The sequence below is a fragment of the Apis laboriosa genome, unplaced genomic scaffold, assembly GCF_014066325.1.
Source record: "Apis laboriosa isolate Shangri-la unplaced genomic scaffold, ASM1406632v1 scaffold26_cov146, whole genome shotgun sequence".
Taxonomy (NCBI): domain Eukaryota; kingdom Metazoa; phylum Arthropoda; class Insecta; order Hymenoptera; family Apidae; genus Apis; species Apis laboriosa.
Window position 1 is genome coordinate 2,720,358 of NW_025222592.1, and position 23,280 is coordinate 2,743,637.

Sequence of the window (23,280 nt, forward strand, 5' to 3'; positions counted from 1 at the left end):
CAATACAAAATTATTTCTATTTTTCTCTTTATTTATATTTCTTATCGTTTGTGATTTTTTAAACTTTATTCAAATAATTAAACTATTATCAAAGATAAGAAATAATACAAATTCAATTAAAAATTGAAGATCGTCGTAAAACCGACAAAAATTAACAATATTCGCTTTATTATGCTATAATTAATATATAACTATTCAATATTAATTTTGCAATATTAAAAAATATTAATTTTCAATCTCTTGAAGAAATTAAATCATTTTTTTTACATATATTATATATTACATATATATTTATTCTATATATATTTTTTTTCAATTTCTTTCATTCTATATTTTTTTTGTCCTTTAAAAAAACCATTCTATTTTCATTTCTTTATAAAATAAAAATCTCTAAATGTTTTCAATAATATATATATATTATATATATATATATATATATATATATATATATATATATATATAAGTCTTATCTTACAATTCGCAGTGTTTCTAATTGTAATACGAGTAACTATGAGTCTTTCGTTGTATAATTACCGGTAACGAAATTGTACTTCATAGTGTCCCTTTATGGAACTATTACGGGATCTTACTTATCTACTTTTTTTTTCGAAAAAATTTCAATTGACCAGTCTCGTAACGCAAAATATACTTATCGATAGAATTAAAACTCTTCTTTTTTAATTTTTTCTACGCTGCCAAAAAAGGGCAACGCAAAACCCTCTTTTAAACATCTTTCTCTATTTCGCTATTATACAAATAAACTTTTTCATTTATCATGTCGTTTATGATCTTTTCTCTAATCGAATTCAATATCTTTATAAAAAATTAAACCACAAAAATCACATATTTTTCTTACTTTAATGATATATCTCTATTATGATTTTTATCGTAGATAATGTTGTACTTGTACTTTTTGATTGAGAAAAAGAATCATAAGAGCTACAAAAAGAGTTTTACGCAATCCTGTTTTGCGATATAACTTATTTACGCTAACGAATACTTTTTCAACCGTCATATATCGAGAGTAGTATCAGATCCATGATGATAATCCTCGTCTAATAGAGGCTCTCGTTCCACCATCGTTCGAACTGTGAACAAAACTATTCATGCATACAAAAAAATAAAAACATTAACGAACGGCATGTGCGAATATCTTGTTAGAATATAAATTTTAATAATTCTATTATACATTTATTTATTATGAAATATTATTTATCATAAAAAAAAATTTAAAAAAAATTGTTTTAAATATTTAGTGCATTTGGTTTGTATAATTAGAAATATGATTACACGATTAAAGATAAGAAAAAAATAAATATCAAATTTCTGAATAAATATCAAAATCTTCTGAATTATTATGTCATTCGCACATACTTGAGTAATATTATAAATAGTATATATAATTCTATTTAACATCAGATAAATATTTATGTAATATACCCATTTATGTAACAGATCACGCATTATTATTAATACTAATCAAAAGTTGGCAATTATAATATTTATAAAAAAAATTATTATAATCATTTTATATTTTCAACAAGATACATTAAAATTATATAGTTGCCAAATTCTTCTTTCCATTTGATATTGTTTTATATATGTTTTATATATGTATCAATCAACGACCGTATCCAAAAATCTTTTTTTGATTTTTTTTTGTATGTTTTATGATAAAAATAATTTGTACACGTTGAAATATAATTTTTAAATACAACATATTAAACATGTTTGTTAGAATCAAAAAATAAGCACAATCATGCAAAATGCTATCTTTACATGCTATTAATTCTTTACTTGCTTTGTTACGTACCTCACAATATTTATATATATTTCGTATTATTCCAAATATTCGATAATATTATTAATAATATTTATTAAATAGAAACAAAATAAAATTAAAAATCAAATAAAAAAGAAATTATCATAAATAAAAAATTAAAAAAATATCAATTCTTCGAATATTTAATATTGAATTATAGGAATATCTTATAGAATAATTTGTTTTGGCTTACTATTTATAGTCAATAATTTATACAAAAAGAAAATATTTTCATAACATTTATAAAATAATATATAAATTAAAATGAATATTAATAAAAAAAACAAATTTTATAATTACTAATTGAAATAAATGAAATTTAATAATAATGAATGATAAAATAAAAGAATTAACTTATAGAAAAATTCTATAAACATGCCAAACTTTCCACAATTTTTATAATTAGAATTATTCATGCAAACTATTATAATATCATTATGAAGTTATAAATTCAGATATTATCAAATTTAGATTACAATTTCATTGTTACATATAAAGTTGCAAAAAACAATACAACAAAAAAATTTTAAGTCATATAGAATAAAAAAACATGCAGATTAATATTAAAGTTATAAAGGTACATTAGAAAGCAAGACCTAGAATTTATCTTTAAAAAAAATCACCTTCGCAATCCATTTTGAAAGGATTACCATGGATTAAATTTGAAGATAGGAAAGTGGAACACTCCAAATGTTTTGATCATTACATCAAGCTTTTTTCAATGAAAATGTACAAATAAAAGATAGCATGATAAAAAGATTATTTATCGAAATAGTATATTACACTTTATGAACAAAAACTAAGATACGGTACATTTGATTATTAGATACATTATTTATTTTATCAGCCAATTGTGAGGAAACCTCATAGAATATTGTCATTCAATAAAAATTCAAAGATCTTTCAGAAAGATTTTTATAATTAAAATATTGTATAACGTTTAAATTAAATATTATTTGTTAATTTCTTTGCAAATATTTTTTTTTCGTGCATAATGATTCTATTCTATTAATAATCATATTTTTGAAGAAATTATTTCTTATATAGTTTCAAATGAAATATATATATATATTTTTATGAACTAATGTTTAATATTAAAACATTATTAAAAATTTAAAATCTCTTTTTAAATAACATAAATCATTATCAAAAAAACTTTTAAATGAATGACACTACAATACAAATTATATTATAAATTATGCATACATAATGTACACACATATATATATAATATTTCCATAAGTTATATGGAATTATTATATTATATTTCCATAACTTTCCATAAGTTATAAGGATTACAATATATTACGAATCTAAATATATAATATATTCCATTTCATTGAAAATTGATATTTATTTAGCAAAGAAATAATTATTAATAAATAAGTTTTACGATTAATATGCTATTTTTTGCAAAAAAAAAAATTGCAAAAATAAAATTTAATATTTTTTTCATATAAAATTATTATTCAGATGCTTTAACTTATTTGAAAATATTTTATACAATTGAAATTTGAAACGCATATTAAGATTTAAATTGAAAATAAATCATTATAAATTAAAAATATGCCTATCAATTTATATAAGATTTAAACAATATATATTCTTTGTGTTATACACTTTCGTTGATATAATTCTTTATCAAGTACAAGTAAAAATAAAAAATATGTATGTATTTAAAAAAAAAATAATTATAATTTATTAGCTAATAATATTCTTTTCAATTTTTTGTAATTTCTCAATTATATAAAATTGAAATTAAAAAAAAAAAAATAAGAAAAATCATAAAGTGAATCATTTTAACTCAAATGAACTATCTTTGGTAGATTATTTATACTATGGATTTGTTATAATTGACTATAGAAATATCGGAAATATTCATATTATACATATAATTACGTATTCATATGTTACATGTAAACTAAAATTGTAAGTTCTAAGAAAATAATCATGTTTGCTCTAATCTTAAACAAACTGTTATAATATTCTATGAGATCATGACATATAATGTTGCATCCAAAATATAATTTTAGTATCACTAAACACAACCTTTAGAAAACGATTATTATATTTCTTCCTTTTTTTTTTTCATTTGAAATTGTGCAAAAACTAATATCTTTTAAATTCACCAAAAAGTCATTAAAAGTTCATCAAAAATTTAAAAAGAAGTCATTGTAATTTTAACATAATCAAATATGAATTTCATACAATTATTAACAAATAAAAATTGAATAAATCATTCGCATTCATTGATTTAATTAAATTGCTATAAAACTTATAAAAATGATATAACGTTACTTAAAGTTTATATCATGTCTTTTAACTATCTTTCTTCGATAATAATTATATATCACTTCTTATATTTAAATTATATTATTTCACATATCTCGTTATTTTATCGATTTTAATCGTAATTCTGATCATTAGATACATATTTTTATATATTTTTTTTTTCGTCGATAATAAATTGCAATCGACGGTAAGCAGTGAATGATTTTTAACCAACACGTTGGTGAGACTTTTTATTTATATTCAATACTAATCATATACGGCGATAAATAATTAATGTGATAATAAATGAACTGTACTATTCGTATTTTGTATGTATATATATATATATATATATATATATATATATATATATATATATACACACACACACACACACACACACAATGATATAACAAAATTTATCAAATTCCTATTTTTTTATATTGTTAAATCTTTTTTATACAAAAAATGAATTGTACAGCATATTTATTATCACAAATAAATCCTAATGATGTTTTTTTTGCAATCTATTACGTTGGGACCTATTAGTACCATTTTTCTCAGCTGTATTAGAAACCAGGTTCATTCGATGATCCCCTAATGGTATCCTAAATAATTTGATCTTCATATAATCACAAATTTCAAGACAAATTTGAGAACTATATCGGAGCAAATCTAAAGTAACCCAAATCTAAAAATAAAAATAAATATAAAACATATAAATATATTTAAAAAAAATTCAATAAAATATATTCAAATATTAAAAGACTTACAAAACATAACCACAGAACATAATATTCTTTGATAAAGAAATTGAAATATTGATTCAAGAATAGCATTGCTGGTCCAATTAGTGAACTATCTAAATATTCCATTTCATTTTTTGTCATATGTGCAACCTGTAATAATGAATAACAATACCATAAAATATTAAACGTAATTAAAACAATTAATAAATAAATTAAACAATTCATAATTAAACTGTAATATAATATACATACCACTAATCGATTGGTAACTTTAGCTGCAACCATACCAAATGCAAGTATGTACAATGCAGGGTGATTTTCATACACATGTTCAGCACTTTTTCTATAAATTATAAAAGCTGGTACTACCACAAAACTAAATGGAATAATTGGAGATAAAACTGATGTTCCCTGAAATGGAATAAATATTATAAAGATAATAATAATTATACAAAAGAAATATTCAAATTAGTAATATATTTACGAATACCTAATAATATAATTTTAAATACCTAAAATTTAATACTTAAGCATCTATTTATAAATATCATTATAAATTATGAATTATAAATATAAATATTTATAAATATAGATATTTAATAAATTAATAAGAAAATTATATAAATTTAAAAAGGACAAATTTTATTATTTAAAAACAGAATATGTAATTTAATATTTTATATACAAAAAATAGTTACAAAAATTAGTTTTTTCTATTTTATATGCAAGAAATAATTACTCTTAATAAAAAAAAATAATTACTCTTAAAAAATTTTATCTATACAATATACATTTCATTGAAATTTTACATTTTATTATTATTAGAAAGCTATATGTTTTACATAATAAATCATAATTAAAATTATGACCTTGAACATTTTTATCCCATATATTTAAATATAAAATGTAAATTTTTAAAGAAATCTCTAAAAAAGCATCTATTTACAATAATACAAAATTATATTAAAAATTTATAAAAATTAGAAAATTAGAAAAAATAACTTAATTTATCACTATAATACATTTTAAACATAATACATAGTAATAAAGTTATAATACATAGTAAAAAATTAGTTGCAATAAAAGTGATTAAGCATGTACTAACTAAAATTACTGTATTAATTTTATAAAATAATATATATACTTTTAATAGTGCATGCAGATTTATAAAGTAATAGTGCATAGAAATTGATGAATAGGAATATAAAATGGAAGATATGTATGATATTCTAATATATATTCTTATATATTTAGGAAAAGGTGTTAACCAAAGTAAAAACAAAGATAACAGTAAACAGTTCTGTGTGATGCTCTTGCAAAATTTAGACCCATATAAATAATTTAATGACATTAAACATTTTTCTTATATTATAATTAATTATATACAATCCTATAATTATAATTGATTCGTTTTTAATTTAAATAAAGATAATAATTATATAAAATATTTTTAACATTATTAATTATTTTTTTGAATATTACTGATTATATATATATATATATATATAATACATTTATATACATAATATATTATACATTTTATGTATATATATATATATATATATATATATATATATATATATACATAAAATGTATAATAAATTATATATAAATAAATATAATAATATATATTTATTTTATGTTAATATACCAAATATATAAAATACCAAATTCTGTATTATTTAAAAAATAAATTGTTTTTTATAACATGGGTCTAGATTAAAGTAAAATGCAAAGTGCACTACACGATGATTTTATTACTTTTGAACTGACTTACTGCGACGGTGGAGCCATTTTTTCCGACACCACCGGCAAGAATGACGGAAATGCTGCTTTGTGCAAGTAAAATAGCGATGCCCACAGCAGCCCATAATGGAAACACCTTGACCTCTGTGCCAGTATATGGCAACTGTGCAAGCGATACGAAAAATCTTTCTATTAGTAATTTTTAAATATTTTTAATTTCTATTTCATTATACATTGGTGAAAGAACTTCTTGCTCTTGAAACAATTTCAAATCTTCAAAACATATTTAAATAATTTGCATTATCTCACAAAAATAGTTAGTTAAAATCAATCAATTAGAAAGTTTGGAGTTTCCTAATTTCATATCAAACTTACTTAAAATAATCTAAAAATTCAAATAGATTCATTTTATATTTTTTACAAAAAAATATTTAATTAAATTTTATATTAATCTTAAATTAATTTCTTTTTTTATTAATTCTTTTTGTTATTCTTTTTTTATTAATTTTTGTATAAATTAATTTGCTTGAATTTTACTTTACTTATAAAAATTATATTATTATTGTATAAAATTGACAATTATTTGTACTGAAAATATTTCAAGAATAAATAATTAATATCCTAAAAAATATAGTTAGGCATTTAAATAAAATAAAAGATAAAATTTCATAAAAAAAAATTGTATTTTAGAATAATATTAGAATATAAGCCATATTTTTTCATAATACATCATACAAATATCTTATATTATGATAAAATAATGTGCATATAGATTATAAAGTAAAATTTAATGATGCAGAAACTATCTTTTAACATGAATAATAATAACTGAATAGTCTAGATAGGCAAGCAAAATAAAAGAAGAAAGACCACTATAGTGATGTAGATATATATAAAAATTTACATGTATATATGTATATATATATAACTGACGAGTTTGAATTTTTAAAACTTACTGCAATCGTGGAACCATTCTTTCCAATCCCACCAGATTCAAAGACTTTACAGAATTCAAGGAATACATGAATGTAGCCTGCATAAAATAACACTGCTACGTAGTTACTGATTGTGCCTACACCAAGCACTGGTATCTAAACAAATGTATAAAATCTCGCTCGTTATAAATATTGTAGAAATGCAATTAAAATTTATCCTATATTTATTTTATATTTTATATTTTTTAAATTACTCGTAATTTTTCAATATAAAATAATTCCATTAGTGGCTCATTATATATAATACAGAATAGTAGAATAATAAATTAAATTATTGAGCACAAGGGAGCCAGAAAATATAAATAACAAATTCATTTTTTCATTCTCAAGTTTCTACATTCACATAATATAAATGTTTATATTATAATAATATAATTTGTGATTAAGATGAAAAATTGTATTTTGAATCAATGGATTATGATTATGATAATTTTTATGAGTGTAATTTTTATATGAAGATATTTGCTTACTGTTTGAAGCTAATGCAAATTTTTTAATATTAGTTTTATTTCATTTTAAAAGATATTAAGATATTATTAAAATATTATGTTATAATAATAAATATATATATTTACATCACATTATTTAATATTTTTTTGATAGAAATTGTTTCAAAAGCACAATTAAATATTAAATATAAGTTAAATTAAATAGAAATTATTATTTTTTATAAATAGAAATTATATATTTTTTATAAATATAACAAAACAATTCTTAAGATATAATTTTTAATATGATATATATTCTAATAATATTTTTTATTATACTATAAACCATAATTTGAAAAACATTTGAAAATAATGAAATTATATAATTCAAAATAAAACGAAAATCAAAAATAACAAAATTATGATGAAGAAATCGTTTTGTCTCGACTGCAATTTTGTTATTTTTAATTTTTTACTTATTTTGCGCCATAGAATTTCTCTGATTTTTCTCATATTATAAATTTTGGTTTACTGTATATATTTTTTTATGAGAATACAACAAACTGTAAGTACAAATACAAATTATAATATATTTATGATGAATAATGATATGATGCAGAAAAATAAAAAAGAAATGGAATAAATGAAGGGGAATAAGTGAGTAATGAGTAAGAAATTTAGAAATAAAATGCATGTTACAATAAGTCTCATAGCAAAGAAGGTAATTTCAGCACTGCTCCTCATGCCATGCTGGTCCCATTTCCATATTTCTAAAAACAAAAGTCTAATTGACTAACTTACAGCCACAGTTGAACCATTCTTGCCCACTCCTCCGGTGAAAATCACCGAAAAGATGGAATATAAGTTTGCCACTGCACAAATTACTGTCATAACTCCTATTAAATACTTAAACATAAAACCATCTATGTATGGTATCTGTAAGAAATAATCTCGTTAGACTCATGCAGAAATACTTTCAAATTTTTTATAAACATGAGTCTTGAGATAAAAAATAATGAATTTATCAAAAATTTAATTTTTATTCATATAACCAATAGTTAAATTAAAGAGTAATTAGCTAACATTTTAATTACAATTTATTCCTATATTATTTATCTTTAATTTATAAATTGATGGAATAGATGAAACATAAACAAATAATATAACATACATACAAAATTATGAAATAGATAACAAAAATTGGATAACATATGATGAAGGTTCAAATGGAAAATCATGATATAAATAAATATAAAAAATTAAATTTATGTTCTTAATACCTTACAAAAATTCATAATATTTTATAATTCTGAATATTTACAAACTCTATTACTAAATTTTAAAAGTAAATTAATATTATTAATATTAAAAGTAAATTAATATTATTAGATTTAATATTAAAATTTAATATTAAAAAAAAACCATATTTTTTTAAAAAAACTGAAAATAAAAATAAAAATAAAACAAAACAAATATTTTATGATAATTAATTACTTAATTAAGATTTGCAAAATTGTATGTTTCAATATTATTAATTTCATTAATAAATTATTATTAATTTCAATAATAAATAAATTAGCCAAACATTCTTCAAGTACAATATATTATTAAAGTTATATATATATTTGATATATCTTATTGATTAACATAAAATAATTTAAAATAAAATTAAGAATATTATTAAAATAGATACAACCTCCATCATCCATATTTTGGGTCCAAAAATTGCAGAAATGAGATGAATTATTATAATAGTAAATTGTGCTTCTGTAACATCTATTTTGCCAAATCTTAAAGAACCTAGTTAGAAATAATTAATTATAATATAAATAACAATTTTGAAAATTATTAATATCTATGAATAAAAAAAAATTTTTTACCTGAAACATACGTTTGCCAATGAGCACAATAAAAAAGTGTCATAGCACAAAAGCATTGAAAAAACATCCATGTTGGATAATATCCTAATTGCACTGCTATACATGCTGATAAAGCAATAAAAACTAAAAAAAATAAAAATATTATTTTTTTATTTATAATATAATAAATTTAAGATTAGATAGAAGAAATTTAAAATTAAGATAGTATAATGTAAATTATAAAATATATTTTATGTTTAAATATTATTTAATAAAAAAAATGTACAACATATATATCTTTTATTATATTTTTAATATGGATTTTCAACAAAAATTAAAATTTCAAAAAGTTATTAATTTAACATACCAGTTGATATGGAATCACATCCATGATCAAATAGTTCACCTAATGGTGTTGAAGTTCCTGTTCTTCTGGCTTGTTTGCCATCTATGGCATCCAAACTTTGATAAATGAACAAACCAAGTGCACATAAAAAACATGCCCATCTAGGTGCCTAAGATAATATTAATTTTATTTTGTTAATAAATTATTTTTTTAGATAATATGTTATAAAATATATATATATTAATTTTAAAATAAATATTATGTATACATATATATATATGAATATTTAATAAATAATAATTAATAATAATAAATATTATACAATTAATATACATTAGTTTATATTTAATATAAAATTTTAGTAAAAATATAAAAATATCTATATTTAAAGAATATAATCATTTGTATTTTATCATATATATATATATATACATATATATATATATTATAACTATAAAAATTTATGGAATTAATAGAATTGCAATAATATATACAATTCAAATATATATATATACATATATATATATATTATATATAAAATTTGCTTTTAATTAATAATATTATATTTTACTACGGTAATTATATATATTTATTTTTTATTTATCTATTCTACTCTCTTTCTTACTTTTAATGAATAAATAATAATGAATAAATATATATTGGCTTTTTAAGTTCACAAAAACTTCTTATATTTTCACACGGAAAAAGATTCAATAGAATAATAGGTTATGTAAACGATACCTCAGTTTTAGCATCAGGGCTATAATACACTAGAACCAAAGTAGTTGCAATGTTGACGATTAGACCTACGATAGTGATTAAATTGGGTGCAAGCCAAAGTGGTACTTTGCTAACAAGCCAGTCCCACCAGGGTTGAAGAAATCCATCCAAAAGACTGCTTGTTGTACAGCTATATTTGTGTTCACTAAGACGTTTCAATTGCCCAGGCGATAGAAGTTTTTCCTTATAAAACTGCATAATTCGACGTAGCCGAATTACTAAAAATACTAAGAATGATTATAATAATTCAACAATCATTGATTCTACACAATACAATGGCTAAACATAACAAGTAACTATTCGCGAACATATACGACATCTCTTTACATACTGATTTAAACCGGAACTACAAGCGAAGTCTACAAAATACTACGATTCTTCCGTATATACAAATTGTTTTTAGATCATATATTGATTATTACATTAATAATATATATTACATTAAAAAATAATATCATTAGAAAAAAATCATAAATAAAAATATTTATATAATATTAAATAACGATAATTTTTTAATATATTTTATTTTCGAATATGAATATATTGAAACTCATTATTTAAAAATTTCGCGCGAACCTTTGCAATTCCTTCATATTTTCTTATTAAAAAAAAATCATTTTTATTTTTTTTTAATATATTATTTTCTCGTGTCATAAAATATATCTATAATTATAAATATCGATCTTCTAAATTTTTCACGTTCTTAAGTTATCAAACAAAACAAATATGTAAATAGTAATAAATCATGGCGACACTCACTACTTTTACAAGATTATTTAATTTTGGTACAAATACTTGTATCAAAAAAATTCTTCCGACTTTAACATATAAAAAATACTATCCAGGTTTATTAATATTTTACATAAAAATAAGATTTATTTATTTATTTACATCAAATTTTAAGTTATAACCTCACTTTTATTTCATAAAATTTAAAAAAAATTGTTAATAGTTAATAGTTAATTATTTTTAAATAAATTGTATCATAAATAATTCTTTAACTATTTTTTCTTTTAATTATTTGTTTATGGATTTTTATTGTAAAATATGATTACTTTTAATTTATTTTATTACTGTAAAACTTATTTATTATTATTATAATTATTAATAATTAATGTCAAATTATTATATTAATATAATATAAAAATTAAATATTTTTAAAAATAAATAAAAATAAATAAATATAAAATACATGAATAAAAAATTATTTATTATAGTATCAAAATTATGGGAAATAAGAGTAGATGGATATCGTACTCGATATAAGTTACCTTGGTTTAATTCATCATCAAATTATCAAGAAGAAATACCTGAATATGATGAAAAAAAAGAAAAAATAGCAATTGGTAATTATATGTAAAATAAATATATATTATGATAATATTTTTCATTAATTATTATTTATTCTTATATTATCCATGTAATTTTAATATTTTCTTTCTATTTTTAGATGTAATTAATGAAATTAACAAACAAATAGCTACTAAATCGACTGGTCGCTTATTTGCAGTCATATATGTACTAGGAAAACAATTTAAAGTCACAGAAAGTGATATTATAGTCATTGAAGGTAATTGGCCACCTCAACCAGGAGATGAAATAAAATTGGAAAAAGTATTATTAGTTGGCAGTAAAGATTTTACTCTTATTGGAAGACCTATTCTAAATAGAGAATTGATATCAGTCGATGCAATTGTAATACAAAAAACTTTGTCTCATACAATAACAAATTTCAAAATGAAAAAAAGGAAACAATATAAAAGATTAAATTGTAAGATTATATTATATATTATATATTATATATTATATATTATATATTATATATATTATATATTATTTTATAATATAACAAAAATATTTTACAATTATTTCATCTAATATATTTATCTATTTTACAGTTTATAGAATACATAGAACAATGCTAAGAATAACTTCTATAAATATAAATGGAGATATTGATAAAAAGAAAGAAGTTGAAGGTTTAGATAGAATATATTAATTAATAAATAATATAATATATCCCATAATATAATGTAAAATGTCACATCCAAATATATTTTTTAATCATTAGTAATAAAAATTTATTATTGTAAATTTAAGTATATTTAAATTAATATAAAATATAATGGAAGTAAAAAGAGTATAGATAATATGATATATAAAAAACATATTAAACAAAATGCTATTAAATACATTGTATTAAAACAATAAAATTTTAAAATAAAAAAGAATAAAATCCCAAGAAGAAATAAAGCATCAGAAAAGATATAAAAAGTGTTTGAATGTATAATTTCATGATGTTTCGCGCATGCGTAGTATTATTAAAAGAAAAGTGGGGATTATAAGTGAGCGAATAAGCGTTAGGGAAAAACAGTATGTTAAAATGAGTCGAATAGAAAGGGTCGTTTGTGAATAGAAGAAAGAAATAATAATACAAAACACAAATAAGAGAGATAGAATATTCGAATGACGTCATAAGCTGCAGTTTCAAGAAGGTTTAAACGAGAATACCAGTCTATTCTTTACACTTGCAATTCGCGATAAAAACTAATGATAGTTTATATTCATATCTCAATCTCATGATAATTTGTTTATAAATTGCTACATAGAATGAATCAATGTTTTTCTCTTCATAATATGCGAGAATGATATTAAGTAATCCATAATAATATAAAAAGAATCTCTCCCTCATCCGTGTATTAGCGTCCAACGAATGTAAACGATTTCCATCGAGCTAAGAATTTGTGTTTTCTATTAAGCTATCAAAATAACCTAAGAGTATTGTGTATTATATATAATTGAAGAAGATGGTGCTTTCAGAATGTTATGGATTTGTTAAATATTCATTAGTCTGCATAAATCTTATATTTTGGGTAAGTGTTCATAATTATATTTCAGAAATTGTAATAATAATAATAGCAAAACAATTATTTATGATTTATTGATATATTTTTTCTTTATACTATATATTAATAAATTCAACACAACAAACAAACAAAATCATTCAATATATGAAATTTTTATATTTAATTTGATTTTTAAAATTTAATTAGCTTCATAAAAAAAATAAGATCAATAAATAAATATTACAATTACAATACTAATACTTAGTAATGTTATATTTATAATGATTTGATCAAAATTATTACATATCGTTTAATAATAAAGAATAACTCAAGATAATATAATTTATGAACATATTGACCGTTAAATATAGATATACAATATAATAATGTGACTATTACTTGATTCATTAAAAAATTTTTATATGTTTATTTTTATAATTTTTTTTTTTAATAAAAAGAGAAAAATTTGAATAAAACTTAAAATTTAATATGATAATATATAAATAATATAATAATACATTAAATATTATATATAAATATTATAAAAAATTATGGATAATTTAATTTAATTTCTCATTTAATTAGTAATATTTAATTGACGGTATAATATTTAATATAAAACAAAATAAAAATTTCATTCTATTTATTGCAAAAATGAAAATAAAAATGCAAGAAAAAAAGATAAAGAACTAAATAATTTCTATGCCGATGATTCTATTCAATTCACTCTTTATAGCTGTTAATCCGGTGACCTGCAATTTATCTCAAATCGCGAACTTCGAAAACTTATTTCAAAGATAATAAGAGCAAAATGACTGAGTTTGTACATAATCGATTGAATTAAAATAATATTATCTAAAAATTATGTTATTCTAATAAGGCAATTCATTTACGCAATTTTCTTTATAAAAAAAAATTATTAAAATTATCAATTTATACAAATTACATAAAATTACATTAAATATTTTTTTTATTTTATATAATATAACAATTTTATTGTAAATTTACTTTTAACAAGACAAAATTTTTTTTATGTATTTTTTTATATATTTTTGTATATATAAGATATCTTGAGATAAGATCTTTTACATATTTACAAAGAATCGGATGTTTTTTTATATAATAAATAATTTTATAAATTTTATAAATTTATAAATTTTTTTATATATTCATAAAAATAAGATAAGATATCTTTTGCATATAATATTTAAATATCGATAAAAAAATCTAAAATATGAATTGCAATAAATTTTTTTATTTTAAAATAGGATAATAGAATAATAAATTTTAAGAATTTTTTCTTAGTTTGTTACTTTACTATTTTACTAATCTAATAATAATATAATTCTCACAATATTGCATCAACTAAACGCATAGGATTACAACTAAATACATAGGATTCTTTTTAAGATTCTTTTCCTCACAAAAATATAATTTTTAGAATTCATATTCTAGAAAGATAAATTGTTTAAAGTTTGTAATGGTTTATAGTCACTTTCTTTTTTTTTTATACAATATATTAATCGAAAATTAATTAGCATATTAGAAAATCTCAATAATAATAAATTTTAATAATTAATGATTATTTTTTCATTAAATCTATAACATTTCGAATGATGATCAATAGCTGTAAAATGTTTTTTTGTAATTAAAGTAATAAATTTTTAAACTATCAAAATTTTTTTAATAAATAACTTTTTAATAAAAAACTGTAGTTTTCCTGCGTAGAATATAAGCTAATTTAAGAAAACAGCTAAATTGATTTCATCTGTATATCACATTGATTATTTTTTGTTCTAAATTTTATTGATTCATAATCAATGACGATTTTGGTTTTATTTAACGAAAAGTCAATTAAATTGTAAAGTGATTATATAAAGTCAATAAAAATATTTACTTATTGATATCATTTCAATTGCCATAAATATTAAAAATTTGATCTTATCAAAGAAGAAAATCTGCTAACGCATATGAATCATGTTTAATTTATAACATTCTATTCACATTAAAATTTTAGAAATGCCTTATGAAAATTAGGAATGAGAAAAAATAATTCAGATTTGTTTAAGTTATTAAATTGCAATATTGTCATGAATATCGATTGAAATCAGCTAAACTATCATATATCAAACATTTGTCAGATATTAACAATAGTGCTTATGTCAGCATCGAGACAAACATCGCATCTAGTTTGAAAATGTTCAACGAAAAATAGGTGCGTTTAAATATAGATTTCCAGTCAGAGAACGAATATGTTCTTCCTACGAGTTTGCATCCTACACTACAGCCCAGTTTATTCTCATCCCTTGTGATTATATATTATATCAATATCACACACTCTTTTTTATTCATGATGAGTTGCATTTCGCATCTTGAAATCGATTGAAAATCAAATGTGACAGAAAAATTATTTCACAAAAATAATATATGCATTTTTAAACAAATATATATAAATATTATTTAAATCATGACGGTTATTTAAAATATTATATCTCATTCAACCAACAATGTTGAACTTGGCATACTTGGCATCGAATAAAGGTACCAAATACTTTTGAAAAAAAGATATGATATTTGTAACTATACTATTTATTTTTACATATGTTTCAACTCTGAATTTTTGAAAACTCAGTTTAATAAATTTAAAAAATAATATTTAATTAATTTACTATTATTTTCAATTGATTTTTTATATTAAATATTTGCAAAAAAAATTAATAGATGTTTTATATAAAAAAATCGATGATAAAAATTCGATTATTTATTTTTGTCGTTAAGAAATGAAATCAGAGCCGAAAGGAAATTTGACATCAATTTAACGTGTGTATTTAGATCATCTCGTGATACTAAATCTGTATAATATAATGAGAAATGTTTATACAAGTTTGAAATGTTTAACAAATTTAATTTTCTATAGACTCGTTAATTTTCTGTCTAGTTTTCTCTATAAGTTTAGATATTATTTTATTGATAATAAAAATGTGTCTTTTGCAAATTGATTAATTTATTATATAATTTGTTATATAATTTTATCTTTTAATTCGATATTATTAAATATATCAAAAAGAAAAAAATATAAAATATTAAAATACGAATTAAATAGGAATGTAGATGTTAATAGAATTAAATAATTATTTGTGCAATATAGAAATTTATTATATATATTTTATATTTTTTAAAATTTTATAAATTATTAATTTTATTAATTTTATAAATTTATATAAATATTTTTTTAAATATATATATTATTCAATTATGTTATGATAATCAAATATAATTATTTTTAAATATATAATGTAAATTCGTTTGAAAAAGAAATATCAAATCATTTTAAATAATTTTAGTTATGTTTAATTCATCGACCCGAATATGAATTTATAATATAATATCTACTATATATTTTTATTCTTCTAATATTTACTATATATATTATTGTTCTTTTTTTTTATAAAATATTGCAAATTATAAATAACTGCAAATTATTTTAATCACATATAAACAAATATATTTCGAAATACAATGATTGGCATATGTTTTAAAATATGAAAATCGCAAAAAATTTACAAAAATATTTTTAATAGATTCAATTTTTCATTAATAAAGTCAATATTTAAAAAAAAAATACAATATATAGCACCGAATAATAAAATTCATAAATGAAATAAATAAAAAAAAATGTATTCGTTTCATAAAAAAGCAATTTTAAAAAAAATTAGACATTGAACATAAATATTTTTAATACATTTCGTTTTGATAAATTACATTTTCACTTTATTATACTTAATAATATATTTAAAAATATTTTTCTTTGTTTAAGTAAAAGTTTTACCTATGATATTTATGAATGTACATGATGTAATATTAAATATTCGATTGCAACAACTTAATTGCATCTTGAAAATTGATTTAGAACCTTTTTTTCAATATATATACATTGAATATGACCCATGGACTTGATTTCATGGTTTCTAATAGTATCGGCAAAAAATCGATTTGTCTAAAGCAATCCTTTTTCCAGTTCTTGCATCTGTTTCTTATATCACATTCACAACTCGAGACACATCGAAAATACAGGAAGTCCTCTGTTTAAACGGTACGCCTTCAGCGTGATTACACATTGAATGGAAATCACGAGTGTTTAGCTGCTTTAACTTACTGAATCTTCAATCTTGATGTCTATTCTTTTTCATATACATTATATCTAAGTGTAATATGATTTATAGTCTATTCCTAATCCTAATTTCTATTTTTTATAAAAAAACCAAGTCTGAAAACTCTGTATATGACATAATATAACCTAGTTTCGTTATGCTAATAAACATATGTTATGCAGTTTATTAGGAGATATATCTAATAAATTAAATAATATATCTTTTACATTTATGTAATTTTTTTTTATATGAATGATGTAATTATTTGCTTAGTATTTAATAATATTTCAAAGCAATATAAGAAATTTTTACATATTTTACAAAATAATTATTATTAATATAATTAAATATTATATTATTATATAATATAATATATAATATAAAATATAATATAATATATAATATAAAATATAATATAATATTATAATATTATATTATATAATATTATTAATATAATTAAATATATTTGCAATGAACAAGAGTAAAATAACAAAAATCTTAATTTTTTTATTTTGAAATCTGTGAATATGTAAAAGTATAATTAGAATATTTTGAATTCAGGATAAATGTTACATGCTTCTTTTTGCAAAAAAGGGGAAATAAGAAAAATTACGCGTTCTAATATGGAAGCGCACACATCTGGTGGATTCATTGAAAAGAACGCGTCCTGTTCTCGTTCCTTTATTTTGCAAAAATACTTCATTATTTATCCTATATATAGTGCATTGTGAACAGCACTTAAACCAGAATACATACTCTTTCTCTGCTTTCTCTGTTTCAATAGAACCAAGAAAATCATTTTTACAAGCGAAGTAGCACACGTTTCGCCTATGTAATAAATCGTTTGCATATTATTAGTATTATTAGTATTATTTCTTCAAAAATATGATTCATAATTAGATTTAAATTCATAATTAGGATTCATATAAATATTAATAAATATATTATATAGAATTAATTTAAAAATGTAATATAAAACTGAAAGAAAATTTTATTTTCTATATTTTAAGAAATTTTTTCTTTTATTCTATTAAAATTATTAATAATAAGATTAAGATTAAGATTTTCTATAATATAGAAAATTTTATTTTTATTTATTCTCCAATAGTTTTTATATTTTAATTTTTAAATATAATTCAGAAAAATGCAATAATTATTTAAAAAAGAATTATTTAAAATTTCTATTTACTATTCTTTAAAACATGTATTGTAATTTCCTGTAATTTCCTTCTGAGCCAGACAACGATACTCCATTTATCACAAAAAGGGTCCCAGTGAATTCTGAAATACTATCATTAAAAAAAAAAGTTCGTTATCTATAATACTTTTCTTGGAAAGATAAAACTACTTACTATTCTATTCTATATATTAATCTAGATTTCTATTAATTTTTCTATAATAAATTGATAATTTTAAACAATGAAAAGAATTATTTCGAGTTTTTCATTTATTGCTTTTTTGTTTATGAATTTTGTAGAATTTTTAATTTAAAATTTTAATTGTTTCAATTGTTTTTTGTTTTGTCTTCCAATTGTTAATTTCTTTTTTCAGAAATTAAATAAATAAATCATTGGTAAAAAATATTGTTTAATTAATGACAGTTTGTTATTATTTTCATTATATTATATTTTATGAAATTCGAGTAAAAATAAATTATTTTTTATAAATAAAGAATTAAATAAACATTTTTTTTTTTATATATAATTAAGAAATATTTTTTGTAAAAAATGATTCAATTGATTGATTTAAAAAAAAATAAAAAAAAAAATAAATTTGATTTATATATGTATTTTATTCACTTACAAAAAAAATGAATTTATCAAATTATATTCTTTTTGAAATTATTCAATTTTTAATTTCGAAATTATTTCAACTTCCAATTTATTTTCTTATATAGAAAAGAATTAAATAAAATAATATTTTTCAATTATTAATAAAATAAATTAATTTTCAGGCTGTAGGTCTAGCAGCAGTAGGTCTTGCGGTATGGATGTTAACAGGACAAATGTTTCTATTGTCTCTGGCTGAGGAACAGCATAATCTCAATGCTGGTCTTTATATCCTACTCTCAGCTGGAATTCTGATGTTGATAGTCGCCTTTCTCGGTTGTTGCGGTGCTTTCCGTGGATCTCAATGCATGCTGGTCGCTTTCTTTAGCTGTCTGCTAGTGGTAATCGTTGCACAAATCGCGGCTGGAGCATGGTTGTATACCAATAGTAATCGTCTGGAAGAATTGGTCAAGTCTTCTGTAATAAACACTGTTAAGGTATTAACCAATTATTTGATTTTATCATAAAGTAAATGTAATTTTATCATAAACTAAATCACGATTCCTTAAAAAAAATTTGTAATTAGGCTAAATTTGTTGTTCTATGTTCATGAACATCTATAATTAATCCATTCGTCTAAAATTGCTGGGTGAATATCTATAATTATTCCATTCATTATTTTGAATTAGACACTCATTGATGGGTTCAAACATGTTTCTTTTGTTTCTTGTTCATTTTTTTTATTCTATTATTATTATCTATTATTTTATTCTATTATTATTATAATAATATTAAAATTAAATATATTACGAGTCATCAGTATCCTAATTATTAAAAGATTAAGAATTTCATATATATTATAAAGTTTCATAAATTTAAGTTTTTTAATTTAATCTATAGTTTATTATTATCTAATATCAAAATTTTAAAATTATATAGTTATAAATAGATAATTAAATGATTATTTTACATTTTAGAACAAATATGGTGAGGACAGTGCTCATACAGAGACTGTGGACGCTTTTCAATCAGATTTAGGATGTTGCGGAGCTACAGGTCCAGCGGATTGGACAGGCAGTAAATATGCGACTAGCGACTCTTCATTTCCTGTCAGTTTTACCGTTTCTGGAGACGCAAACAATATGTACAAAGTACCCGAGTCTTGTTGCAAAGAAAAAAATAGCGTTGATTGCAAAGCAGGCCAAAATATTAAAGTGGCTAGTGTGGTTAGTTCGGCAATTTATAATGAGGTAATATCTTTTTTTATATTTTATATCGAACTTCACATTGACTTGAAATTAGTTTCAGAAAATTGGTTACTTCAAACTTTGAATATTTTTTAAAATGTTATATATGTTAATGTAGATTTATATACACATATAAAACAATTAATGTAATATCATTTAAAAAATTTAATTTTTATATTATAGAAAATATTTTTAAAATGTTTATTGTTCATTCACAATTAACTATTAAACAATTAATTCAATCATAACAAATTATTATTTTAACAACTATTTTTGTCATATTGCATATAATATATTTTTAATTCTATAAAATAAATTATTGTGATTCATTGAACGTGCCTATACATCAATCATCAAACATGACCCCAATCAAATCTCACAAATTCTTTTTATTTCAGGGCTGCATAGATAAATTGATGGATGCATTAAACAGCCAGAAGAATATTGTGATAGGAGTCACATCTGCTATAGCTATTCTAGAATTACTAGGTCTGATATTTTCTTTAGTTTTATGCTGCGCAATTGATTCTTCCGATAGATATAAAGCTTGAATATAATAAGTTATTAGAATGAATGAATATAATAAGTTATTAGATATAATTTTTTATCACATATTATTGTGTTACAATTTTCTAATTGATATATTTGATCTCTGTGCCAATTTGAATAGGTTTCTTATATCTGTTCGTAGAATCCAACTGGAATGAGGAAAGAATTAAGATTTCAAACAAATAAGAATTTTGTTTTAATATCTAAATCGAATCTCATTGATAATATTCTAATATTACGATTTCAGTATTGCATATTTATATATAATTCACAAGATTTTTAGATGTTGTATTATTACTATTCTGCTCAGGGACGAAAATGATGCAGATTTTTTATCTATATATTTAATATATACGTGACTTTTAATTGAACATACATACAGGGTGATATTATAAGTTAGTAACCATTTCACTATTATATTCGCTAGTTGTAAAGATTCACCCTATATATTTGTACTCTTCATAAAGCACAAATTTACTTTTATAGTGAATTTCAAAAAGAAAAGAACCAGTTCAATATCAAAGATATATACAATTAATATATATTTAATATCTGTTTTCTTATTGCCAAATGCTCTTTTTGTCTGTAAATTTTTTTTCATAAAATGAGTTAAATGAGCATTTAATATTTTATAAAGTACCTATGATTTATATTTTTGTTAGGCCAAAGTAGTAGACCAAACTGATGTTAATGTATTAATAAAACAAAGAACGAAAGAGAGAGAGAGAGAAAAAGAGATGATTGGATTTTGCGTAAACCATAAACATGTCGATAATTCTTTGTTGCAATATATGCAAAAAAAAAAAAAGAATTCCTTTGTACAGTTATAAATTCTCTCTCTTTATTCTCTAAATTGTCGTAATATAACTTTATTCTTCTTATATAATTATAAACTATTTCCAATATAGCATAAAATAGCTTTACAATAACTTTTTTTTTCATTATATAATATTTTTGGAAACATTTTTTAAATCCTCTTTAATTTATTTTCATGAAAAGAATAAAATCTGACCAATTTAAATAATTTTTTATCACTTATTACTATTGAAATAATAATAAAAAAAAACAAATATTTCATTAAAAAAGGTTTAAGTAATATATATAAAAAAATATATAAGAATATAATATTTGATTATTTTTAAATATTGTTTCATTTAATGCATAATCTGCAAAAAATTAAAAATTTAAAATTTTCACAAATAGTATGAAAAATAATGTTATTTGGCCAAGCTTATAAAAAATTATTTATTTATTGCTAATATGTAATTACAATATATATAAATATATACTATAACACAAAAATTGCTCTGAAAAAATCAATCTGATGATTAATATTAATATTCAAATGAGATTATATTATTGTAAGAACGCTTACTTACTAAGCGATTTTATCTTTTGTAGCGTTATAGTTTATCCATGTTATCTTTAATAAAAAGAAAATAAATAACAATAACAATTAAATAAAAAGAAAGTGATAATCTTTTAAAAGAGAGAAAGAAAAGAGGACATAGCTAAACAGAAGCAACTAATTTTATAAAAATTAGCTTGTTATTATGAAAATTCATGTGATCTATTTTATCACTGTTTGATGTTTTCTGAATACAATATTTTTTTAACAAGAAATTTTAATGAATGAAATTAATAAATAAATTGATGAAATTAACAGCGAATCGATCAGAAATATAAATGTATTGAAGAAATTATAAATGCAAAATTTCGATG

The 23,280-nt window shown here is 20.1% G+C and overlaps 3 protein-coding genes across 6 annotated transcripts; 2 read left to right on the plus strand and 1 right to left on the minus strand.

The window, feature by feature from the left end:
- Positions 1-443: 443 nt before the first annotated feature.
- Positions 444-11,288, minus strand: LOC122713850 (cholinephosphotransferase 1). Of its 4 annotated transcripts, XM_043934654.1 has the most exons (11): positions 10,958-11,288; positions 10,238-10,385; positions 9,892-10,014; positions 9,708-9,811; positions 8,813-8,947; positions 7,545-7,679; positions 6,620-6,751; positions 5,095-5,253; positions 4,867-4,992; positions 4,646-4,784; positions 444-1,088 (listed from the first exon to the last, which is right to left on the minus strand). In XM_043934654.1, exons 1-11 carry the CDS (start codon positions 11,192-11,194, stop codon positions 1,012-1,014), a joined length of 1,515 nt encoding a protein of 504 aa, XP_043790589.1. In that variant the 5' UTR covers positions 11,195-11,288; the 3' UTR covers positions 444-1,011. The 4 variants fall into 4 exon arrangements, with proteins under 4 accessions (XP_043790589.1, XP_043790586.1, XP_043790588.1 ...); XM_043934651.1 differs by lacking the exon at positions 6,620-6,751 and having other exon boundaries at positions 446-1,088; XM_043934653.1 differs by lacking the exons at positions 6,620-6,751; positions 8,813-8,947 and having other exon boundaries at positions 447-1,088.
- Positions 11,289-11,694: 406 nt separating this feature from the next.
- Positions 11,695-13,041, plus strand: LOC122713853 (39S ribosomal protein L21, mitochondrial). The gene is made up of 4 exons (XM_043934658.1): positions 11,695-11,841; positions 12,214-12,342; positions 12,447-12,767; positions 12,895-13,041. The coding sequence occupies exons 1-4, from the start codon at positions 11,742-11,744 to the stop codon at positions 12,993-12,995; spliced, it is 651 nt and encodes a 216-aa protein (XP_043790593.1). The 5' UTR covers positions 11,695-11,741; the 3' UTR covers positions 12,996-13,041.
- A 205-nt stretch (positions 13,042-13,246) lies between these two features.
- Positions 13,247-22,580, plus strand: LOC122713765 (CD9 antigen-like). Its single transcript, XM_043934509.1, has 4 exons — positions 13,247-13,869; positions 19,948-20,259; positions 20,740-21,012; positions 21,408-22,580. Exons 1-4 carry the CDS (start codon positions 13,804-13,806, stop codon positions 21,558-21,560), a joined length of 804 nt encoding a protein of 267 aa, XP_043790444.1. The 5' UTR covers positions 13,247-13,803; the 3' UTR covers positions 21,561-22,580.
- Positions 22,581-23,280: the final 700 nt, after the last annotated feature.

Coding starts and splice junctions, on each gene's coding strand:
- LOC122713850 (XM_043934654.1), bottom strand. CDS start 11,194: ATGCAGTTTTATAAGGAAAAACTTCTATCGCCTGGGCAATTGAAACGT. Junction 9,812..9,891: donor TTGGCAAACGTATGTTTCAG/GTAAAAAATTTT, acceptor ATTTCTAACTAG/GTTCTTTAAGATTTGGCAAA. Junction 1,089..4,645: donor TAATACAGCTGAGAAAAATG/GTACTAATAGGT, acceptor TTTTGTTCACAG/TTCGAACGATGGTGGAACGA.
- LOC122713853 (XM_043934658.1), top strand. CDS start 11,742: ATGGCGACACTCACTACTTTTACAAGATTATTTAATTTTGGTACAAAT. Junction 11,842..12,213: donor ATATAAAAAATACTATCCAG/GTTTATTAATAT, acceptor TATTTATTATAG/TATCAAAATTATGGGAAATA. Junction 12,343..12,446: donor AAAAGAAAAAATAGCAATTG/GTAATTATATGT, acceptor TTCTATTTTTAG/ATGTAATTAATGAAATTAAC.
- LOC122713765 (XM_043934509.1), top strand. CDS start 13,804: ATGGTGCTTTCAGAATGTTATGGATTTGTTAAATATTCATTAGTCTGC. Junction 13,870..19,947: donor GCATAAATCTTATATTTTGG/GTAAGTGTTCAT, acceptor ATTAATTTTCAG/GCTGTAGGTCTAGCAGCAGT. Junction 21,013..21,407: donor GTTCGGCAATTTATAATGAG/GTAATATCTTTT, acceptor TTTTTATTTCAG/GGCTGCATAGATAAATTGAT.